The 24,063-nt window shown below is 42.4% G+C and overlaps 1 protein-coding gene across 2 annotated transcripts in view; it reads left to right on the forward strand.

Annotated features, from left to right (window-relative positions):
* The window catches only part of GRID1 (glutamate ionotropic receptor delta type subunit 1), an 842,873-nt gene that overhangs the window by 727,041 nt on the left and 91,769 nt on the right, over window positions 1-24,063 (forward strand). For both annotated transcript variants that reach the window (XM_029061433.1, XM_029061434.2), the window contains exon 9: window positions 23,488-23,589. In XM_029061433.1, the coding sequence (XP_028917266.1) occupies window positions 23,488-23,589 (102 nt within the window). The remainder of the gene's footprint in view (window positions 1-23,487; window positions 23,590-24,063) is intronic.

The raw sequence follows: 24,063 nt of genomic DNA on the forward strand, positions 1-24,063 counted from the left end.
AATGAATGAAACATCTCTGGAACCAAGTGAATCCCCTTTACTTTCTGTTGACCTCTTGACAAATCTTGGGTAGTGTCTACCTCATGAAAGCCTTACACAGGTTTACAGCAATGCTAAATCTTCTGTTTTCCATGATCCAATCTCTCTTAATATTAACAATAATAATGATGGTATTTGTTAAGCACTTACTATGTGCCAAGCACTGTTCAGAGCACTGAGGTAGATACAAGGTAATCAGGTTGTCCCACGTGGGGCTCAGAGTCTTAATTCCCATTTTACAGATAGGTAATTGAGGCACAGAGAAGTTAAACGACTTGCCCAAAGTCACACAGCTTAAAAGTGGTGGAGCTGGGATTAGAACCCATGACCTCCAGCTCCCAAGCCCGTGCTCTTTTCACTAAGGCACGCTGCTTCTTTTCCCCTTCTGAATAGGATTTAGCATTCTGGTTGACCTTCAGGGCTTCTCCAGTTTGTCCATATCTTTTTAAAAAAACTTTTATCACATTCCAGTGATTTTTGTTTTAGCTTTCGTTATGAGATCCCGCTGGAACACAAGGAGGAATAGGGGAGCATAGTTCTCAAAATGTGGCTGGGAATTGGTTATGCCAGGATGAGCCCTGCCAGAAGTGTTGTTTTAAGCAGTTGACAGATCACGTGGAAATCTATCAGTACTTATTATTATTGCAGGGGAACCAATTAACGGATTTAAAATTCACTGTTTACTAGAAACCAATTTTAAGCAGTGCAGATTGTTTTCCCATGCGATCCTAATGAGAAGTGTCATAGAAATGTCAGGGAAGTAGGTGAAGTTCAATAGTTCACTTCAGGTTTTAGCCTTATAAGGCTTGAAACACGATGATAAAGCTTTTTTTCCTCTCCCACGATCTTCTTGAATTTCTCCTGTATGACAGCTGGAGCATGTAGCATCCATGTTTTTGCAGGGATTGGTGATGGAACTGCAAGACTAGGGAAAAGGGAAGTGGAGACTGTAGACTGTAAATTTCTTATGGGCAGGGACCACATCTTCCAACTCTGCCGTATTATTCTTTCCCAAGTGTTTAGTATAATGCTCTGCACACAGTAGCCACTCAATAAATCCCATTGATTGAGGCAGGAGTTTCTCATCCAACCTGAAGGAATGCCAGAGAAATGGGAAATGGGAATAGGTAATGGCAGGAAATGTACATTGGTGGGAGGTGCAGACTTAACACAAGGCAACAGGGAGGACAATGTGAGAAAGAAAGTAACATCTCTGCATCAAACAAAACTTCTGGCCACTAGTTGCAAGCCTCCTCTTACCTTCTTCCTTAACAGCTTTCTTTACTAGATTATAAATTCTCTGTGGGTAGATATTGTGCCTTCCAACTCATCTGCACTCTCCCAACACAGAGTAAACTAACAGTAAATATGATTGACTGATCTGCTACATCCCAGGTCGCAATCTTCACTCCTCCCATGGTCACCTTCTCCCTGTTCCTCAATCTCAATTCTTCCATCTCCGCTCCTTGCTCCTGCCCTTTCTCTTACCTGGAACTCCTTTCCCTTCAAATATGCCAGACTACAACTCTCTCCATTGTCAAACCCAGATTCTCTAAAGGGCATTCTTCAGTTAAAATCCATTTTCCTGGGTCCTGTCAACCCAACATCCTTAAAACTTATATTTTGGTGCACTTGACAGTGCTAGCAGTTGTAATAGTCCAAGTAGGAGTAGCAGTTATTGAGCACCTTCTTAATGCAGTGAACTGCACTAGATTCTTGGAGAATATAGAATAAAGGAGTGACATGCTCTCTTACATTCTAAAGGGAGAGACCAACAAAAATAATTTACAACTGAAGTGGTCAAACTGAATGATTGAATAAACACGTATGTATTAATGCTGAGGATAAGTATATCTTAAAACCTAGGTATATTTTGACATGTTAGTTATTTACCTTATCATACTTGCACTATCAGCAGTTGTAATGTTCCTGCTCCCCCTATTTGGGTCAGCCTGGCTCCCCTAGTATATTATCAGCTCCTTGAGGGCAGGGGCTGTGTCCCTTACTTTTGTTGGATTCTTTCAAGTGTTTAGTACATGCTCTTCCCACAGGTGATGCCCAGTAATTGTTATTGACTGAGAAACAAGAAATACACAAGAGAGCAGGACAACAGTAAAGGGGAAGAAGGGAGAAGACCAGAGAAGAAAGAGCAAGAGAGAAGAGGTATCAGAAGAACCAGACAGATGGTCAGAAACATTTGGGAGATAGCATGGGGATTAATTAGGTGAGCCAGTGACACACAAGAAGAAGTACATAGGTACATAAGTCAAAAAATTGCGGTTTAATGGGAAACCATATGTCTTTCCAGTGGAAGGGTGAGAGTGGCTTTCTCTGAGTTTGGGATCCTTCCAGTCAATCAGTCAATGATATTTATTGAGTGCTTACTGTTTGCAGAACTATGTACTAAGCACTTGGGAGAGTACAATATCACAGAAACGGTAACCATTTTCCCTGCTCCCAATGAACCATCAGATTAATTTGGATATCAACCCTGCTATGAAGATCCTCTCCTCTTCAGAAATCCAGTCATTGGCCCGACTTCAGATGACTTGCAGAGTTTTTTCCTCCCAGATATAAAGCGCCAGTTCCTGGAGCCCTCAGTGACAGCCTTCTTTTCCTGGCCAAGGGCCTTTCAAATGAGAGCGCTTTGGTGTGGAAGCAATTTTGCAGAGGTATTTCACCCTTCATGAGTCTGCTAATGCCAAATACATTTCTGAGTTCCCACTGCAGTCTGAAGCAAATGTTCAGCTTGCAGGCACTATGTGGAAGAAAGCGGGAATGCTTAATCAAGTGTGCTATTGGAGAAGCGTTCTCCTGATGTGTTCTGACAGTGTCATCAGCTGGCTGATACCTCCCGAATGAGGGATCCTCAAGTTGTTCCAGCTCAGAGAAAGGATTCCTGACTAGGCAGAACTCAGAGCAATGAGGTGCTGAGATTTCTTTGCTGGGTGACTCCTTGCCAGGATAGTGAGGGTAGAGGATAGTGGGTTGGGGCTTTCTGAGGCAGTCCCAGTCTCATGCCAAAGCAGTCACATGAAATGACCCCCAACCTCAAACAACAAGAGAAAGAGTAGCACCTCAACCTCTGATTTGAATCAGTGTTGCTTGATGGAAAGAGCACAGGCCTAAGTGTCTGAGATCCTAATTCTAGTTCAGCCATTAATCTGTTGTGTGACTTTGGACAAGCCACTTCAGTTCTCTGGGCCTTGATTTCCTCATTTTTTAAATAAGGATTCAGTACCTGTTGCCCCTCTTACTTAGACTGTGAGCCTGGTGTGGGACAGGGACTGTGTCTGGCCTGATAATCTTGTTTCTACCCCACCACTTAGTACAGAGATGATTAACAAATACTATTATTATTAATGTTATCATTATTGTTGTTATTTTTATTATTATAAGCTATGGCACACTTAGGCTTCATTTGCATACCAGCAGAGAGCAGAAAATTTTCTAGTACCAGCACGCGCCCAAGTCTGTGATGGCTGGCAAGTTTCTCAAGCTGCTACAGATTTAGGTTATTAAGGAGAACGTCCTCTAGGGTCCTGCTCCAAGCTGCCTCCTTGTGAAAGAAGATTGGACTGTTCTGACAGGAACTTCCAGGGATTTGGGGTACTCTCAGGATGCCAGAAGTTAGGGGAAGTGGGCTGTGCCACCCATCCACTGGGCAAGAACCAGGTTTGAGTGCCCCTCTAGCCCTGGAGTAGCTAGTTGGAATGCCTCTCCCTTGGCAAATCTTAGGCTTTGGGTGTGGGAAATGCCAAGCCTCCACAACATCTGCAGAGACAGTACCCTCAGAGAGCAACTTCTCCAGAGTTGGGAGAAAGAAAGGGACGGTGAATCCATTGACTTGTGCCTGGTGGTCCCCCTGCTAGAGCCTCCCTCCTCTCCTGAGATAACAGGCATCATTAAGCGATATGGACCTCTACACCCCTAGTTCTGCTCCGGTCCCACTTCCCTCTTACATGCTGGGAGGACTGCAACGGGGCCAGTGTGGGAGGAGGGGGCACTGCTAAGAAAGCTATGTCATTCTTCTTGTTGAGTAGCAGCAAGCATTCTAACTAGGAAAGGAAAGGAAATTCCGAATAACAAGGAAAGAACAAAGAGAAAGCATGATGGAAAGAAATCAGGGGAAAGTGAAGAGATGCATTTCCATTAACAGTGAGATTTTATGCATTTCTGTGGAGGGGCTTACTGCATTTTCTGGTGACGCTATCAATCTAAACCATGTAACAGTGTGGCACTAAGATGGAGAGAGACCAGAAGACCCATTATTTAGTCCTGCTAGTGTCAGGCAGGTATTTTACCAGTTGCTTGCCACCAACACCAGCAGTTTATTCTTTCCTCCTGGATATCAAGTGCTGATATGGAGCTGGGGGGAAGATTTCCCAGCAAGAAAAATGAAGAATGCTACTGTAGCAGAGGAGAAGGTATTTGCCAGTTTGTTGACAGGCAGGGCAAAGCAGTGCTGGAAAAAGACACAACACAAAGGCTGGGAGACAAAGGGTAATGACCAGAATCACTGCCATATTCCTGTGTCCTCTCCCTATCTGCAACAATTCATCGTCTTCCCTCCTTCTCTCTCCATCTTCCCTCTTCTCTCCCTCTTTCTCTCTCTTATTCTCTTGATCTCTCTCTTCCCCCGCATCTTTCCTCCCTCCTCTATTCTCAACCTCCCTTCTATCCTCTCCTTTCTCCTTCTCCCTCCTTCCCCTTCCTCTCTCTTCCTCCTCCTTCCCCCTCCTTCTCCCTTAACCCTCCTATCTCTCCATATTCCTTCCCACCTTTATTATTGCATCTGTCTCCTCACTGACATCCTGGCCTCCTGTCTCTCCCCACTTCAGTCCTTACTTCCCTCCACTGCATGGATTATTTTTCATCAAAAATGTTCAGTCCATATCTCCCCAGAAACTGCCAAAGGCTGCCCATCCATCCCTGAATCAAACAGAAGCTTGTTACCATTGGCTTTAAAGCACTCAATAAGCTCACCCCATCCTACCTCACCTCACATGTCTTACTACAGCCCCGACTACACACTCTGCTCTTCTAGATCCAGCTTACTCACTATGCCCCAATCTCATCTGTCTCACCCCCAACCCCTTTCCCATGTCCTCCCAATAGCCTGGAAGTCCCTCTCTGTCCATAAATGCCAGAACACCACTCTCTCCACCTTCAAAACATTATTAAGGTCATATATCCTCCGAGAGGCCTTCCCTAATTAAGTCGTCTTTTCCCCAACTCACTCTCCTTTCTGTGTCATCTCTGCACTTGGATCTGTGACCTTTAGATATTTGATATTCACCCTAACCCCACAGCATTTAGGTACATATCTTTTAATTATATATTATTAATCATTTATTCATATCAATGTTTCTTCCCCTCTAAACTTTAAACTTGATATGGGCAGGGAATGTGTCAGCTAATTCTGTTGTATTGTACTCTCTCCAATGCTTAGTACATTGTTCTGCACCTACTAAGCACTCAATAAATACAACTGATTGATCTTCCCTCCTCTTTCCTCCTCTCCTTTCTCCTTCTCCCTTCTTCTTCCTCCTCTCTCTCACTCCTCCTCCTTTCTGCTCCCTCTCCCTCTTTGTTCTTCCTCCTTCCTCTTCCTCCTTCCCTCTTCCTCCTATATCTCCATCTTTCCTGTATATCCCTTTTCCTCTTCCCTTCTCTGCACTCCTGCTTCCTTCTTCCTTTTCCCCCCTCCTACTTTTCATTCTCTTTCTTCTCCAACCGCCCCATCAACAGCACTGTCAGATGTTTATTTATATAGTGCTAAATTTTGTTTTACAAGGTGACCCAACTGACTGTGAAATCCTATCTGTGCATATGAATGTGACATCGTGGCATTCTCTCTCACATTGGGTGCCTGGGTATATGGAGAGATATATGTTGGGTGCTCAGTCCTTGCCTGCCAGGTTCTTACACTTGAATGAGGGATATAATAGAACATCGTATGCCAAGGGTACAATAAATATTTTCCAATGCATCAGAGATGAAATAAAAATGAATTATAATAAAAAACCGATATTCATGTGCATATTGTGCACATGTGCATGTTGTTGTTGACAGAACAAGAACAAACTGATATTACAGGAAGATGAGGATTGATTGGAGAAGGTAGGGTTAGTGGATCTGAGGAATAAGCTCCTTGAGGGTAGAGATCCGGCACTGTACTCTCCTAAATGCTTAGTACCGTGTTCTGCACACAGTAAGCATTCAGTAAATACCATTGATTGATAGGTGGGAGGTAATCCCATTGCAGGGAGAACGGGTGAATAGGGATTCAGAGACAGGTAAGTCATGAGCAAGGTGCAGTTTGAATGGTTGCTTTGGAGGAGCAGGGAGTGTGTGCTCTGGTGAAGCAGGAGGGAAGACTGATTAGGAAAGATGGAGACAGCTAGTGGAGAACCTTGGAGTCAATGGTTAAGTGTCATGTGTAATGTGGAAAGAAACAGATAGCTATTGCAAGTTTTGATGTGGGGTTGATGTGATCTGATGATGATATGGGCTGCTGTTGGTAGCATAGGATGAAAATGGGATTTCATTGGCAAATGGGCTTTTATGAGATGAATTGTCACTTTGACTTTCCTACTCCATTCATCCATGAGGAGAAGAGACACGTTTAAATTCAGAGGGAAAAAAAGACTACTAGGACACAGGCAGGCTGCAGTCCGAATACTATTTATTAAGAAACCACAGGCACAAACCATTGTGCTCTCTAGCTGCCCTCTGGGTGGAAGAGTAGGCTACTGATTTTGAGATTGTATCCAAGTAAGTGAGAATGCTGAAAACACCAGTGCCTAATTTACAATCCCTTGCACTTCACATAGAAAAAGAAAGATTGTCTTGTGATCAGGGATTGTCTACCAACCCTGTTGTATTCCACTTATCCAAGTGCTTAGTACAATACTCTGAAAATGCTAAATGGTCAATAAATTCCAATGATTGACTGATTGAACTTTGACAGTGCATTTCATATTTGTGCTGCCTGATGCTTTCATGCCTAAGTTCTTTCATTATGTCCTTCCCAAAACTCAGGATGTAAAAGAAACTACACCACAACATACACACACACACACACACACAGTTCCTGTTAACTGAACAACCTTATGAGTCTGCTCTGATGATCATAAGAAGCAGTGTGGCTCAATGGAAAGAGCCTGGGCTTGGGAGTCAGAGGTCATGAGTTCTAATGTTGGCTCCGCCACTTGTCAGCTGTGTGACTTTGAGCAAGTCACTTAACTTCTCTGAGCCTCAGTTACCTCATCTGAAAAATGGGGATTAGGACCGTGACCCCTACAAGGGACAACCTGATTACTTTATATTACCTTAGCAGTGCTTAGAACAGGGCTTGGCACATAGTAAGTGCTTACAAATGCCATCATTATATTATTATTATTATCTCTCAGTGGCCCTCAGGCAACGTTCATCATCCAAGAGCATGTCTGGCAGTGTCTGAGGAATTTCATCAGCCACGCTTGTTTACTGCCCCCCATTTCCGAACACCAGAGAGTAGCTGCCTGGGTCACTCTATAGCAATTCCTTCTCTGGTCTTGTGCCACCCAGTTAAAGTGTGTAGTAAAATGCTCAGTGACTGTACACTAAAGCTTCATTGTTTGTGATCTCGTTGTGATCAAGGAGGCACAGGTGTGCTGTTTATGAAACTGTTTAGGAAATCTGATGTATTGCAATTCTGGGGGGGCATAATTAATGGTATTCTTCTTGAGTCATCCCTGAAAAACTCTGGTAGGGTGTTGTTAGGTAAAAAGAACAGTGAGATGCCACAACAGTGACCCATGTCAATGTTTTTGACATTCTTTGGGAAGACAGTGAAGATCTCCCCCGTTTGGACTGTGAGCCTGTCATTGGGCAGGGATTGTCTCTATCTCTTGCCAGATTGTACATTCCAAGTGCTTAGTACAGTGCTCTGCACATAGTGAGTGCTCAGTAAATACTACTGAATGAATGAATGAATGAATGATGGTAGATGATGGTTTCATCTGTAAAATTGGGATTAAGACTGTGAGTCCCACTTGGGACATGGACTGTGTTCAACTTTATCATATTGTATCTACCTCAGAATTTAAAACTGTACCTGACACATAGTAAGCACTTAACAAATACCATTTAAAATAATCTAGATATAGAACTAAAATTCACTGCTTTCACCAGCCTCTTAAAAGTAAGCAAAAAAAAAAACAAACCTGAAACTGTCCAGATGTGGAAAAATTTGCATCTACCAATATGTAAATAAGCAGGGATACTTTGATATTTAAGAATTAGTGACTATGTCTTTCAGTAAAGGAATATATAATCTCTATTTGTCTTTGAACACCCTGCAGGGAGAGAAATAATAGGTGATAAACTCCTAAAATGACCATCACTCAAAATTTATCTCCCTAGTCAGCATTTCTTTCACACTCCAGCAGAAACAGAGAAGCAGCATGACCTAGTGGATAAAGCATGGGCCTGGGAATCAGAAGGACCTGGGTTCTAATCCTGGCTCCACCACCTGTCTGCTGTGTGACCTAGGGCAAGTTACTTAACTTCTCTGTGGCTCAGTTACCTTATCTGTAAAATGGGATTAAAACTGTAAGCCCCATCTAAGACAGAGATTGTGTTCAACCTGATAAATTGTATCTACCCCAGTGTTTAACATTGTGCCTTGCACATAGTAGGTGCTTAACAAATACTATAACAAAGCCATCATCGATCGACCTTGGCTTTTAGTACCACCATTTTCAGCTGTACTCTCCCTTAGTGCAGTGCTGTGCACATAGTAAACACTCAGTAAATACCACTGATGATGATTATGGTATTTTTATCAATCTCTTTAGGTCCTTTCTCGTGGAGTTATTTGCTCTGGCTCCTCTTTCCACCTCCATTCATGTAAATGGTTTTGCCCAGTTGGGTTTACCCAGGGAGCCCATTAGGTTTGTACTATTTCCAGGCACATGAGGGTTGTGGGGGATGAGGAAGGAGAGTGAGAATGAAGGGGCTATGTTGACCACTCACAATTCCAATTATTCTAATCAACATCTGCTCCACACTTCCAGTGGCTACAGACCACAAGTCAAGGAAGGAAGGTACAAGCAGTACGTCAACCCTAAGCAGTTTCATAGAAATTTCAAAACAGCTAAAAGCCCATAAAAGATTTAAAAAATCCCACGCATTTTCCTCTGTACTAGGGTAAGAGAATACCTCCAGCCTCCTCAAAACACTGTTTATTCATTTGTTATTCACTGATTGATCAATTTACTTCTTTAGATCTATCTTCTCATTCTTAACTGCAACACCTTCATTGACTCATGTCTACTGAATACTAATAATAATAATGATAATAATAGTGGTGTTTGTTAAACACTATGTGCTAAGCACTGTACTAAGTACTGGGAAAATATAAGATAATCAGTTCCCACATGGGACTCAAATCTAAGTAGCAGGGAGATCAAGTATTGAATCCCCATTTTGCAGAGGAGGGAACAAGAAGTGAAGTGACTTGCCCAAGGTCATATAGCAGGTAAGTGTCAGAGCTCTCCCTTTAGACTGTATCTGCCTGTAAGCTCTTTAAGGGCCAAGATCCATCTTTTGCTTATATTTAATGTTCTCCAAGTACCTAGAACAGCACTCTGCACTCTAGATTATCCATCCCTCCTGGTTACACTGAGACTTGTAATACCTCCAGTGCAAAAGTGCAGCCACATTGAAAATATACCTGTGATTGAAAGGAGTTTTTCTTCTATTGAGAAAAAGATAGTAGTCAAGGGTGTTTCAAGGCAATGTACTTCAATTCCACAGGAAGGGCAAAGTAACCAAAAAAACCAAAATCAATACATTGTCAGGATAGCAAGAGCCAGAGCTTATTTCATGCCTTGTGGGACTGATCTCTTCAAACAGTCATATTTACTGATCACTTACTGTGTGCAGAACACTGTATGAAGACCTTGGGAAAGTACAATGTAACAGAATTAGTAGATACATTCCCTACCCACAATAAACGTACAATTACACTTTTAAGCATATGGGCATATTCCATCCTGAAGATTAGTAAAGGACAAATCACAACCCCATCCTAGAAAACTAAGATATTTTATTGTGTTTAATTTCCATGCAAATTAGTCAGTCCCCAGGGTCTACAAGAAAACAGGTTTCAATAGCATCAGGCAGGTTCTCCCTTATCTTTAGACCAGATTTGACTGGATCGCAATTACAGAATGACATCTGTGGTCTATGAGCCAGTGATTATGAAGAGGAGCACCCAGAGGGAGGATGGAAGGAAGGAGGAAGATGTCACTGGGAAATGTGGACCGGATAAGGGTCATTTTTCAGATTGGTAAAAAGGTCCCAAGCTAGATGGTTTGGAAGGAGGCTTGTCCACAAGCTTGAGTTAAGAAGCCGAGATTCCTTCCGCTACATCATTTTAAAACAATTTTGACAAATCAGTATGGTGTGTAGACATTGCTGTACTAGGCCTGGGGGTTACACTTTCTATTCATATAACAGAAGAGAAAAACACATTTTCAAAATCTGTTTTTTAAGTGGTTTTCCTTATAAATGGAAACCATTGACTCTACGTCATTATGCAGATGAGCATTTCTGTTGGGTTTTTTTAATAATATTGTCTGCATTTCATTTGGTTTTCCAAAACCTAATTATCCACTAGGGAAAGAATGATCTTCTGCTACTTTTGTAGAGATCTCAAACTCTGTCTCCCCCCTCACCACTTCCCCAACAGTGAAGGAAAAAAACCCACTAACAGCTTTATGGCTTTTGTTTCCATAATAAAAACAGTGGGATAATCAGGAATAGGAATACATTACCACCAGAAAGTAGACAGGTTGGAGTCAAAGGTTACCCTAGAATAACCTTTAATTCCACAGGAATTGTAGGTAGCCTCAGAATAACCTGGAAGCGGAACATTGTTAATTGCAGTGGGTGAGGTTTTGACTAGTCCGAAAGGAGTAAGGGGGACTGGGAGGGTGAGAGAGATGTCTGGGATCAATCAATGATATTTATTCAGCATCTACTGTGGGCAGAGCATTGTTCTAAGCACCTGGGAGTGTACAATATAACATAGTTGGAGACACGTCTTGCCACATCAACCTTACAGTCTAGAGAATGTAGATATGTAGGATATGTCAAGAATATGACAATATGACATTCTTGATATGAGTCAAGAATATGGGAGATAGGGAACACTCCATCCACTGAGGTCTTCAAAAACATGATCATCTCCCTAGTATACTTGAAGAACCTGGCAGACTTGTGACAAGGAGTGGTAGGGGAGTTTATTGATGTGCTTCTGTAACCCATTGATTGCAATTTTTGTTCTTCCTTGACCCTCTACACTATGCTCCTAGAAGTGAATGATTTTTGTTTCTTTTTCCTTTTTGCTGGTAGCATAGGCAGATTCTACTCTGGTAGAATCTTTTCTTTCTTCAGTGATGATTACCAGAAATTGGACAGAGAGACCCCTCTGCACCAAGAGAAATATCTTTCCCAGATCCTGCATTTTCAACATGTCAGCTGGACAGTTCATTAGGGCTGAACAATAATATCTCAAATTTGAAGGACGCTCTAATTTTCCCAAAGTGCTTTGTCATCAGTGATCTCATTTTATCTTCACTGCAGAAGAGACACAAATTATTCTTCCCATTGTACAAATGAAGAAATGGGGGCACAGAAAGCTTATTATTATTAATGATAATGATGGTATTTGCTAAGTGCTTACTATGTACCAAGCACTGTTCTAAGCACTGAGGTAGATACAAGGTCATCAAGTTGTTCCACGTGGGGCTCACACTCTTAATCCCCATTTACATATTAGGGAATTGAGGCCACAGAGAATTGAAGTGACTTGCTCAAGGTCACAAAGCCAACAAGTGGAAGAGCCAGGATTAGAGCCCACATCCTCTGACTCCCAAGCCCATGCTCTTGCCACTAGGCCACTGCAAGGTCACACAGCAAGGGAGTGACAAAGCAGGGATTAGAGTCCAGATCTCCTGACTCCCAGGCCTGTGCTGCTTCCAAGATGGCCCTGACCCTGGCTTTGGGATTTAGGGCTTCAGCTTCACTTCCTTGCAGGAAAATCCACCAAGGGCTTCTTTGTTTTATTCCTTAAAGAATGGTGGGGAAGACCTATTCTCGCCACCTTCAGGATTCTGGCAGGGTGAATGAAGCTAATACTAATGAAAATTAATTAATAATGAATGTGGTACCTGTTGATCACTTACTGTGGACCAAGCTCTGTACTAAACCTTGGGATAGAAACAAGATAATGAGGTCAGGCACAGTCCCTGCCCCACATCAATCAATGGTATTTATTGAATGCTTATTATGTACAGAGCACTGTACTAAGTCCTTGGGAGAATATAATACAACAGAATTGGCACATTCCCTGTCCATAACAAGTTTACAGTCTAGAGGGGCTCACAGTCTAAGGGAGAGGGAGAACAGGTATTTCATCACCATTTTACAGATGAGGGAACTGAGGCCCAAAGAAGTTAAAAGTGCCTTTCCAAAGGTCATACAGCAGGCAAGTGGCAGAACTAGGTCTGGAACCCAGGACTCCTGAATCCCAATTCTGTGTTGTTTCTATTGAATGGGGAAGAAAAAAAAAGTTAATTGAGGAGGGACTTTATAGTTTATTCTGCCTCAATTCTTCCCTTGCTAATCAAGCTAACTTCCTCCTCACCACAAACTCGGCAGCCTCTTACACCTAAAGAAGCTATCAGAATTTGGGGTGTTTTCCCTGAATGAGTCAACAGTAGGAGGTTGCAAAGGTGCACTGTAATAACCTACTTAGGTTACTCTCAATTTCAAAAGGAAACATAGTGATCTTTTTTGCATCCTGTTTTCCTGGTTATTATGATTGCTTCATTAAGTACTGCGTCTTACTTGGTACCTGCAAAACTCAGGTAACCAATCTACCCTTCTAATGGGCTCTATTTCAATATCCCCCACCAGTTACTGTCCCTGCTCCTTCAGACAGCGGCATTAATTGAAGCAATTTATCCTCATCGGGGTGGAGGTGACACATTTATGTATTTATCTACCCAGAGGGAGCAAGTTCCAGTTAACTCGCTGCCTCCATTTGGCTTGCCCTCCCATTTAATGCTCCACCCAGTACCTCAACTCAGTCTCCGCCTGGGCCTGGCACACTGGGATATTACTGTGGATATCTTCCGTGGGGACCAGTGTTAGAGAGCTCAAAGATGACTGGTGGCAGGCTGGTTATGCTCTTTTTACTGGAGCCGTCACAGAGGTCATAAAGGGACATAAGGTTGGCAATGAATGTGCTTTGGGGCTGTACCAATTTCAAGGTTCATAAAGAGAAACTCAGGTGGGACCTTGGCTATTTCTGTGGTGTGTCAATTACAAGGTCTATAAAGGACTGTGGTTTTAGAACAAGGCTATTTCACAAAGCACAGATGGACAGCTGGCGTGATTAGCTAGCCTTCCATTGTATGGGTCTCTAAGATGAGCATCAGTTTTGACCGTAGGTAATATAAGAATCAACTAATTGAATGATATTTAGCCATATATGTGTGGACCTAAATTTAGTTTGAATCAATCTAAACCCTGTCTCTTGCACCCTGAAATATGTTGCTGAGGTCAGAGGAATAGAAGAATTCACAGTAAATGATGGAAGACACCTAGTAATCTCTCCATTACCAAGCACCCCACTAGTCTGATGAATAGATGAATATGGGTATAAACCCCTGCATGGATTCTAAAGATGCCATAATTTGTAACACAGAGTCTATCTTTGCCATAGCTATCCTTGCTATTTCAAATTGAGTGCCTGCCCTGTATTAATTCATCTTTTCATAATTCATCTTTTCAGTAAAAATTTATAATCTACTTACTCCCTCACTCTATTTTAAGCTTCTTGAGGGCAGCAATTGCATTGTTTATTCTTGTATGATCCCCTGATCCTTACCTGGTGGGTGTTCATTTCATTCAATAGTATTTATTGAGCATTTACTATGTACAGAGCACTGTAATAAGCACTTGGAATGTACAGTTCAGCCACAGATAGAGACAATCCCTGCCCAATAATGGGCTCATGGTCTAAACGGGGGAGAGAGACAGCAAAACAAAACAGAACAAAACAAAACATCATCAAGATAAATAGAATCATAGTAATATACACATCATTAACAAAACAAATAGGGTAATAAATAATATATACAAATATGCACAGTGCTGAGGGGAGGGAAAGGGGGAAGAGCAGAGGGCGGGAGAGGGGGAATGGGAAGGGGAGGAGGAGCAGAGGGAAGGGGGGGAGCTCAGTCTGGGAAAGCCTGCTGGAGGAGGTGAGCTCACAGGAGGGCTTTGAAGAGGGGAAGAGAATTAGTTTGGGTGTTCATTTGATATTACTGTCACAGACTAAGGCTTTAAGTGTGAAATACTTTGTAAATGATATACACTTACAAACAACTTCAGCCCACTTTTTGTTGGCAGCTCAGTGGAAGAAAGATTCAGGTCCTTTTGGAAGCAGAACTGAGGTCATTATGGACTGAAAGGGAATAAGGAAGCAACAAGACTCCTCTGGGAATGTGATTCCGTCAATAAGCCAGGCAGGGTTTCAAGAAGGGAAGCGATCCTCATTCAAGTAGTAGAAGTATGGAAAGTAGGGAAAACCTTCTCTCTCCTGATGATCAAATTTTCTTCAGTCTCCATGTCCTTCCACTACTCTGCTCCAGGAAAAGAGCCTCATGAGGAAGTGTGGTTCCTCTGTCCTAGCCCAGAAAATGGAGGCATCGAAGAATGGCTGATTGAGGAGTCAAGCTTTTGTAAAGAAAATGAAAGTCCTTGCACTTTGTCATATCCTGGCTTAACTAATGAACTCAGTCTCCTCACTGATCTCCGTGTCTCCAGTTTCTCCTCTCCCCAGTCCATATTTGATTCTGCTGCCCATCATTTTTCTAAAATATAATTCTGTTCCCAACTCCCTACTCCACAGAAACTTCCAATGTGTGCCCTTTCCTTTCTACATCAAGCAGAAACTTCTGATCATCTGTTTTAAGTACTCAGTCAACTCTATCCCTCCTACTTATCCACTCTTTTCTCCCACTGTAACCCAGCTCACAATAATGTTCCTCTCAAGTCTTCCTTCTAGCTGGGGCTTTTTCTCATCTGTCTTCTTGCTGGTCTGTTGCTCAAACCCATATCTCTGCCTGGAACTCTCTCCTTTGTATCTGACAGGCCATGGTTCTCTCCATCTTCAAAGTCCTTCTGAAATAATGTCTCTTCCTGGCATCCTTACCCGATTCATTTTTATTCTCCCTGTCTTCCTACCCCAACTATCACATCAGCATTTTCTTATGCGCTAAGCAGTTACATACTGACAATCCCCTCATAGTACTTAAGTATTCATCCTATATACTGTATCATTTATTTTAGCATCTGTAATGTATTTTGATATATCTGCCCTGCTAGATTGTAAGCTCCATTAGGGCAGGGTAGTGTTTAATTTACCCCCCCAAGCTCTGCCCGTGGTAGGATCAAATATATCTATTTATTTATTTATTTATTTTTTATTTTGATTCTTCCCTGCCTGAAAGTATTTCTGGAAGATATTTGGGGTTTGGGCAGTCTACATGGCCACTGTAGGCTGATCATTCTGAATACTGCCAATCCACTTTTTCTCTAAACTTTTCTCCCTTGACTGCAAATCAGAAAGGGAAATAGTCTCTCAAAGTTCTTCCCAGAGGTTGTCAGTGTGCTACGTTTATTTTACAAGAGTGCTCAGCTAAGTCCAGTCTGTTTGATCTACCACTTGAGAGAAAGGTTCTGCCTTTAAAAAAATGGTGAATCAGCATGATTTAGTGTAAAGAACATGGGTTTGGAAGTCATAGGACTTGGATTCTAATCCTGACTGCCATTTGCTTTCTGTGTGATTTGGGGCAAGTCCCTTGTCTGTATCCTGGTTTCCTCATCTGTAAAATGGGGATAGAATACTTGTTCTCCTTTCCCCTTCTACCGTGAGCCCATTGTGGAACAAGACTCTCTGACTTGATCGTATAGTTTCTACCTCAGTGCTTAGTACAGTGCTTGGCATGTAGTAAACACTTAAAAATATACCACATAAAATTACCAGCAACAAAATCTTGAGCATATAAATAGAAAGCCTAGATTCATTTTATGAAACAGGCTATTTTCTTTCCCAGAACAAGAGGATTGACTTAGTGGATTTTTTTCTTTCTGGAGAGGGAAGTGTCATTTCAAATCTAGCTTAGATTATGGTTACCATTAACATGAGTTGACTCCAAAAGATAGTCTATCTTTAAGGTTTAAAGTCTAAGTTTGATTATAGAAAGCAAAAGGAAAGCCCAAATCCCTATACATCACAACTTGCCAACTTGAGCACCAAACCTGCTCTGATTGACTCAAGAAATGTATTTTTCAGAGCCCAGTGGTTTATGAAATTTATTCTACAATTGGTTGATCCTGCAAATGGTTGTTTGTCATCATCAGATTTCCAAGTCATATATCTCCTATCAAGTGATGATTGTGCTGAAAGCTCTAACTTCGAATTCTGGTGGGGCCATGCGGAGTTCCACTGCAAAAGAAAACCGTGACGGTCTTATCAAACAATGCTCTGCCCATTTTGTTTAATGGTACTGGAAATTAGTTTTTCAGGCACTGATCTTGACAGGTCAGCTGTCAAAAATCAGTGTAGATGTCTGTAAATGCACTGATCCCGTAAACAAAATCCTGTCTGCAAGAACAAGTAGAAGTGAAAACTGACACACTTAGGTGTAAATGAAATGGTCTGGAGCTAGGCGATGCAGAGACCAAATCCCTTTTAGTAAAAGGTTTTCCTCACATGCCATTTATCAACCTTATCTGCATCATTTCAATTTTATAGACTGAAAAGTTAGCTAGGCATGCACAGCAGCATTCAGTGACAGCCTGAAGTGAGAGAGACAGACTCCGACAGCACCCAGGTGGGCTATTTGGAGGGAGAGAAGCCATTTTGGAAAACGTTAGTATCCTCTCACAGAAAGCAGCCTGTCTTTGTGCTAGGCAGATGTCCAACTTCCCTTAAGAGCTTGCAACCTCTAAATTGATTTAGAGCTAAATTCCCCTTTTCTTAAATTTGGGGCCAGAGTGCAAGGGTTTTTGAGCTTGTGGGGACATTTTCCCCCACCTCAGGAAGATCAGTACTGATTTCTGATCTAGGTTAAACAATAAACCTTGAGTCAAGTCAGGATGAGTTTTGAAGGGACAAGATGTTTAAGCTTTAGTGAGATTTTTTCCTTCTCTGAACTAAAAATATAGGAGGAACTCTGCTAGATTTTTTTTCTTATAAAATTCCACTTTGAATCAAACTCTCTAGCCCTATTCTGGTTATATGGATATTAAAATGATTCAAGCCCTCTCCCACCAGAGTGAGAGTCCCTATCTTTCTCACTCTGACTGCCACTCTTTAGCTCATCTACGGGAGGTAATCAATCAAGCCATAATATGTATTGCAGATTTACCCTGTGCAGAGCACTGTACTAAAATGCACGGCCCTACAAAATTGCATCTCTTCTAGGAAACTTTCCCTGATTAATCTCTCATCTCTCCCATTGACCTGATTCTGAGCCCCAGAGCCTTTAGATTTTCACCCCCACTTCCCACAACACATGTATATATGCATATATTATATTGCTTCCACTATCTACAGTTTATTTTAATATTTTCCTTCCGCAGTAGAATTTAAGGTCCTTGAGGGCAGGGATTGTGTCTATTTATTGTACTGTCCTAAGTGCTGAGAACTGTGCTTGACAGAGAGTAATCATTTTATAAGTACCATAGATTGGAGAGTCCAACTGACTAATCATGATTCCCGCTGTCAAGGAGTTTTAAGTCTGACAGTGGTCCTTCAGTAGTGAAAAATAAAGAAGACAGGTCAGTTCCCTTCAGGGACTTCACTGAGGGGTCCCCTACCCCGACCATATCTAGACCATTTTCCTGTCCTGATTCAGGTTGAGTCAATCCAGGACAGAACCAGCAAGAAGAAAAAGGGATATATGACTAAGTGGAAACAGCAGGCTGGGCCAGGCTAGTCCTTGGCAACCAGTCCTTGGCTGGGAAGTAGCATGGAGAGAGCATGGGCCTGGGAGTCAGATGACCTAGGTTCTAATCCTGACTTTGCCAATTGCTTGTTGTATCTTGAACAAGTCATTTAACTTCTCTGTTGCCTCCATTACCTCATGTGTAAAATAGGGGTAAGATCATCTTCCCTCCAGCTTAGACTATAAGCCCCCATGTGGGAGAGGAACTGTTTCCAACTTGATAACTTATATCCACCCCCAGAACTTCTTAACACATATTAAGTGCTTAATAAATAAAGTAAGTGCTTTTCATTCCACTGCTCTTTGAAAAAAGACCTCCCCCCAAACAAATCAAGATTCAACATTGCATCAGATCAAGCCCTGGGAGATGCAGAGCTAAGATCCCAAGGACTCCCTGGGCCACCCTTCCTGAAACTGTATCTTTTACGCCCTGAAAGATTCACTTCTGAATCTTCTGGTTCACTAGTCAACCAGACTTTTCCTGACTTGAACTCCTGAACTTGAACTTCTTAGGTCTCCCTTCCCACAGAAAACTAGAATTAATGTCACTGCTGGTTGACAGCAAAGATCCCAACAGCAGACCAGGACAGTATGACTTAGTAGGAAGACCATAGAACAGGGAGACAAGAAATTTGGATGTAAACCCAGCTCTGTCATTTCCCTCCTGTGAGCTCTTGGGCAGGTCTCTTAACTTCTGTGTAGGTCAGTTTCCTCTTGTGTTAAATGGGGGTGACATGTTCCCTCCCTAGTCTCCAGTCTGATTGTTTTGTATCTACTCAGGGGTTATCAAAGTGCTTTGACGTGTAATAAGCATTTAATAAATGCTTAGTACAGTGCTCTACACACAGTAAGTTCTCAATAAACACCATTGATTTGATAAATATGGTCATTATTTTTAAACATATAGGATTTGTGGAAGAACCCTGCACTGCTTGTCTTCCTGGTCTCATCCGCATACTTAGGACCACCCAAAATCCCTAACTCTGACCTCTCCATGCCTAATTTTCCCTCCAGAAGCAACATAAGCTAGTGGGAAGAGCTAGGGCCTGGGCACATGGGCCTGAGAGTTAGAGAATGCCTGGGTTTTAATTCCAGCTCTGCCACTTGTCAGCTGTGTGACCTTGGAGAATTCATTTCTTTATGCCTCAGTTACCTCATCTGTAAAATGGGGATTAAGATTGTGAGCCCTATGTGAGACAGGGACTGTGTCCATCTTGGATTATATTGTACCTATCCCAGTGCTTAGTACAGTGCCTGGCACATAGTAAGTGCTTAACAAATACCATTACATTACAAAAAAACCCCACCATGACCAATGTTCATGACTATATCCAAACTCCAATGGAGACTGCTGATGTTTCCGGTTTCTCCTTGAAAATGCCATATGCTTACCAACTGCTCGCTGAGTGGGATTTGGGGAAAACTAATTTTATGTTCCTCCTGTTCACCCACTTCATCATTCTGTGAACTGCAATCATGTCCACTCTCACCCTGCATTTTACCAGATGGAAGAGTCATTTCTTTCAATCTGTCCTGATAAAGCAGCTTCTCTCTCTCCCTGATCATCCTGATCACACATCTTTGCGTATTCTCCAACCCTTTTATGTTCTTTCTGAGAGGTGGTAGCCACTAGACACAATATTCTAGGTGCGTCTAGATGTACCTTGGTATTATCGTGGCAAAATTCTGCCTTAGGTTTTGCTGCTCTTCCTGCCCTGACAACATGCAACATTTCATATGCCATTTTGACTACTTCCTGGTCTTGCCACCTCCAGGGTTTTGGCATGGGTTGACTTGCTTGAATCTTTGCATTGATACCTTGGTCAACTCGAGTTCAGAGATTCATCAATATTAAGCTGTCAATAGTTCTATTAGGTGTCCACATCATTCAGGTTTGGGACAGGTAGTTGGAATGTGGTTAGGTTTGCCCCCTAATATGGTTAGAGAATTCATGTTTCTCTGCTGCTACTATTTCTGTCTGGATACGCCAGTGGATGGAGATCTAAATTTCTGAGTACTCAGGCTGTGCCTAACTCTGAAATGTGGGTAAGCCTTCCTTTTTCTTGGAAACTGGAGAGACAGCCCTTTTCATCTTACCATCTCTGCTTCTTCCACCAATTTCACCACTGTACCAGGCACTTGGGAACTACAGAGCTTATTTTATTTATGTTTATTTTATGATAAGCACTTACTATGTTTCAAGCAGTGTTTTAAGCACTAGGATAAGATACATGTTAATCGGGTCAGACATAGTCCCTTTCCCACATGGAGCTTACAGTCTAAGTAATAGGGAGAACAGATTTTGAATCCCTATTATACAGTTGAGGAAACTGAGGCACAAAGAAGTTAAGTGACTTGCCTAAGATCATGCAGCAGGCATCTGTCAGAGCTGGGATTAGAACCCAGGTCCTCTGAGTCCCAGACCTGTGCTCTTTCCACTAGGCCACACTGCTTCCCAGAATCACAAAGTAACACTTTCCTTGTTCACAAAAAGCTTGTAATGTATACAACTAGAGAGGTCAAGAAAAATTAAAGAAAGCAGGCTTATATATCTGAGTGCAAAGGAGGGTGTAAATAAGTTCATACAAGGGATAGCTTTATTGTGTGCATAGTGTGGGCAGGACCACATGTTCCACACTTTTCTTTTTAGCTACACACACCCTCTGTAGGTGAAATTCACTGCCAGTGGTTTCTTCTTCAAATAGATGTGACAACTATATGAATAAGGTTATAAGTAGAAGAGTTGGCTGAAGGGATGTTACAGCTCAGGGGGCTCCAAAATTAATCAAGGAAAACTTATTGGAGAAGGTAGGGTTTAAAGAGGGATTTGAATTTAGAGAAATCTGAGGTTTGTCTAATGAGGAGAGCAAGGAAGTTCCAAGACGAAACAACAGGTGAGCAAGAGGATGGAGGTGGGAGAGTTGAGAGTGAGCTATGGCTAGAAGGTTGGCTTGGGAGGAAGGTTGACTTGGGAGCAACCAAGAGAATAAGCTGAGGAATAGCAGGAGAAGAGAGCAGATAGATAAGGTGGAGCCAAGTGGTGGAGGGACTTGAGTTGAATGAAGCAGAGAGAATGAGGTAAGAGGACAACTAAAAAAGAACAGTGTGGGCAAAACTGAGGCCTGATATAAGGAGGATAATGTGGTCCCTGATATCAAAACCAACAGAGAAATCAAAGAGGTTAGGGTCAGCTCTGTTTCAGTACAGTTATACATTTTAAAGCTCATCACAGCCATCTTAGATGATGAGTCTCTAGGCAGAGGGATTTGGCTTGAAAATGGATTCCTCCCAGAAAGTTTTTGATCGAGAACATAAATGACATATACAAAGATCACTGCCCTAAGCTCCATCTCCTTTCTCTATTGGTGGACCACATAGAGTCCATTCATTATCTCTTATTGAAGAATTGACGAGGCTTGCACGAACTAGGCCTTGGATTCTCCTTCTTTCTCGCTCCTAGGTAAAATTTCCTCAACAGATTTGGTTCTAGTTTAATGAGGGCAATTTCTTAACAGTGTCTGAGAGAATCAGGTGAATATCCAATGGTTTTCTTGAGGCTGGCTCCCCATAGAATCATCTTGTCTGAAAATACCTTGCCATTCAGTACAAGGTAGTTCAGTATCTTCTATTAAGCAATAAGGCAATTAGAAGTACCATCTCCAAAGATAAGCCATAGCAGTACACTGGATGCAGTGTAGGGATACCCCACCTTAGAGTTAGGGAATATCAATTTCAGGAAATTTGGAAGAATTACCCTCTAGTGTACAAAAGGTTTAAGCAACGCAACATGGTCTGGTGGAAGGAACATGGGCCTGGGAGTCAGAAGGCCTGGGTTCTAATCCCAGCTCTGCCAATTGCTTGCTGTGTGACCTTGGACCAGTCATTTATCATCAGAGAAGCAGCATGGTGCAGTGGATAGAGCACAGACCTGTGAGTCAGAAGGTCATGGGTTCTAATCCTGGCTCCACAACATATCTGCTGTGTGAGCTTGGACAATTGATTTCACTTCTTTGTGACTCATTTACCTCATCTGTAAATTGGGGATTGAGACTGTGAGCCCCATATGGAACAGGAGCTGTGTCCAACTTGAGTTGTTTGTATCCACCACAATGCTTAGTACAGTGCTTGGCACATAGTAGGGGCTTAACAAATAACATTATTATTATTATCTCTGTCCCTCAATTACCTCATCTGTAAAAAACAGATTAAATCCTCCTCCTTCCAATTTAGACTGTGAGTCCTGTGTTAGGAGAGGGACTGTATCTAACCTGACAAACGTGTATCTACCCCAGAACTTAGAACAGTGCTTGAAACAGAGTGAGCATGTAATGAATAACTTTAAAAAATAAGTTTAAATGGTGTTAGCTCATGAATGAGGTAATTGTCTTGCTTGGAATTTAAACATGTTTAAGGAAAACATTATGCTTTTTGACGTTTGATGTGTGAGTCTGTGCTGTATATTTTGTAAAGAAAGGACCCCAGGGCTTTATGACATGGTATGTGGGAACCCCAGGATGGCAGGACCTGTTACCCAAAGTCTGTCTCTAGAATTATGTAGGGATTTTCTCTGGAGTTAGGAAAGGGAGATAAGGCTCCTCCTCATGGGAAGGGTCAGGATAACAAGGTCTGCAAAACACCACTGGGGGGCAGGAGGGGCATATATTGGGGAATTAGGACCACCCCACAATCAGATAGTCTGGGTTCTAAACCACCAAAGAATAGACATTTCTACTGATGTGCTTCAGTACAACACCAAGCTCATTATTGAGGTGTCTTGCAAAACATCAAATGACAATCAGATCATCCAAGAAAGTGCATTTGGAATCTCTGCACATATTTGCCCCTCATCGTAGGACTTTAGGTGATCATTGGGAGGTTCTGGAACAATGGGGAAGAAAAAATACTCTGGAAACGGGGAAGATCAGGTCAGAGAGGTGGCGGTAGAGGGCCAAGGCTGGTTTTGAGCAGAAGATCATGCAATCCGCAGAGCAAACCTTTGCATGGGGCGAAGGCGGCGGGGGGAGGGGAAATCATAATAATAATGTTGGTATTTGTTAAGCGCTTACTCTGTGCAGAGCACTGTTCTAAGCGCTGGAATGGCCACGTGATTTCATTTCAGTGGTGTGACAGGTTGCTGAAGAGCAAGCAGAGCTGTTTAGGAAAATGTTTTTCTCTGCTTACGTTCATTCTGTTTCCCGGACCAAGGAAAAGCCCAGTGACTTCCATGCCCTCACCCACAGCGTCCAGCTTCAGCCCTCATCCACAGGCATACAGCCTACACTTGGGTTTCCAGAGATTCCATCAAAACAAATGTGAAAGTGAACTGGGTGACGCTCCAGATTTCACACTCCTGCTGTTTTCTCCTCTGCAGCTGGCAACATGGGATTCTGAGAAAGGACTGAACGGCAGCCTGCAGGAGAGACATACGGGCAATGACTTACAAGGACTGACCCTGAAAGTGGTGACTGTCTTGGTAGGATCATGTTCAAGTTTGGGAAACCAAATGCTCAAGACCTCTGTGTCCCCGAACTTTTATGTTAGGGCTGATGCTAAGTTGAAGTGTAGAGTCTCTCTCTAAATAGACCACCATGATAGTTTGACCTGGGTCCCCCGACCACAACTCTTGGTCAGAGTGGGAGAAATGGAAAGGATATGGGGAAGAAAAATGGGCTGAATCGGGGTGCTTGTTTTGTCAGGTGAGGGTGGAGGTAACTCTTCGAAGGCACTGAATTATTTCTAAATTGCAAATTCCCTTTCCCTGAAGGGCTACATATACTGTATTAAGGCATAGAATTGAAATTACGTCTCCACCTGCCCAGAGGAAATGTCTGGCCAACATCTCCACTTCTGTTGTATGGTACTCTCCCAAGAGCTTAGTACATTACACTGCACACAGTAGCGCTTAATAAATACCATCGATTGATTGACAAGGACTATGTCTAATCTA

The sequence above is a fragment of the Ornithorhynchus anatinus genome, chromosome 3 (genome assembly GCF_004115215.2).
Source record: "Ornithorhynchus anatinus isolate Pmale09 chromosome 3, mOrnAna1.pri.v4, whole genome shotgun sequence".
NCBI lineage: Eukaryota > Metazoa > Chordata > Mammalia > Monotremata > Ornithorhynchidae > Ornithorhynchus > Ornithorhynchus anatinus.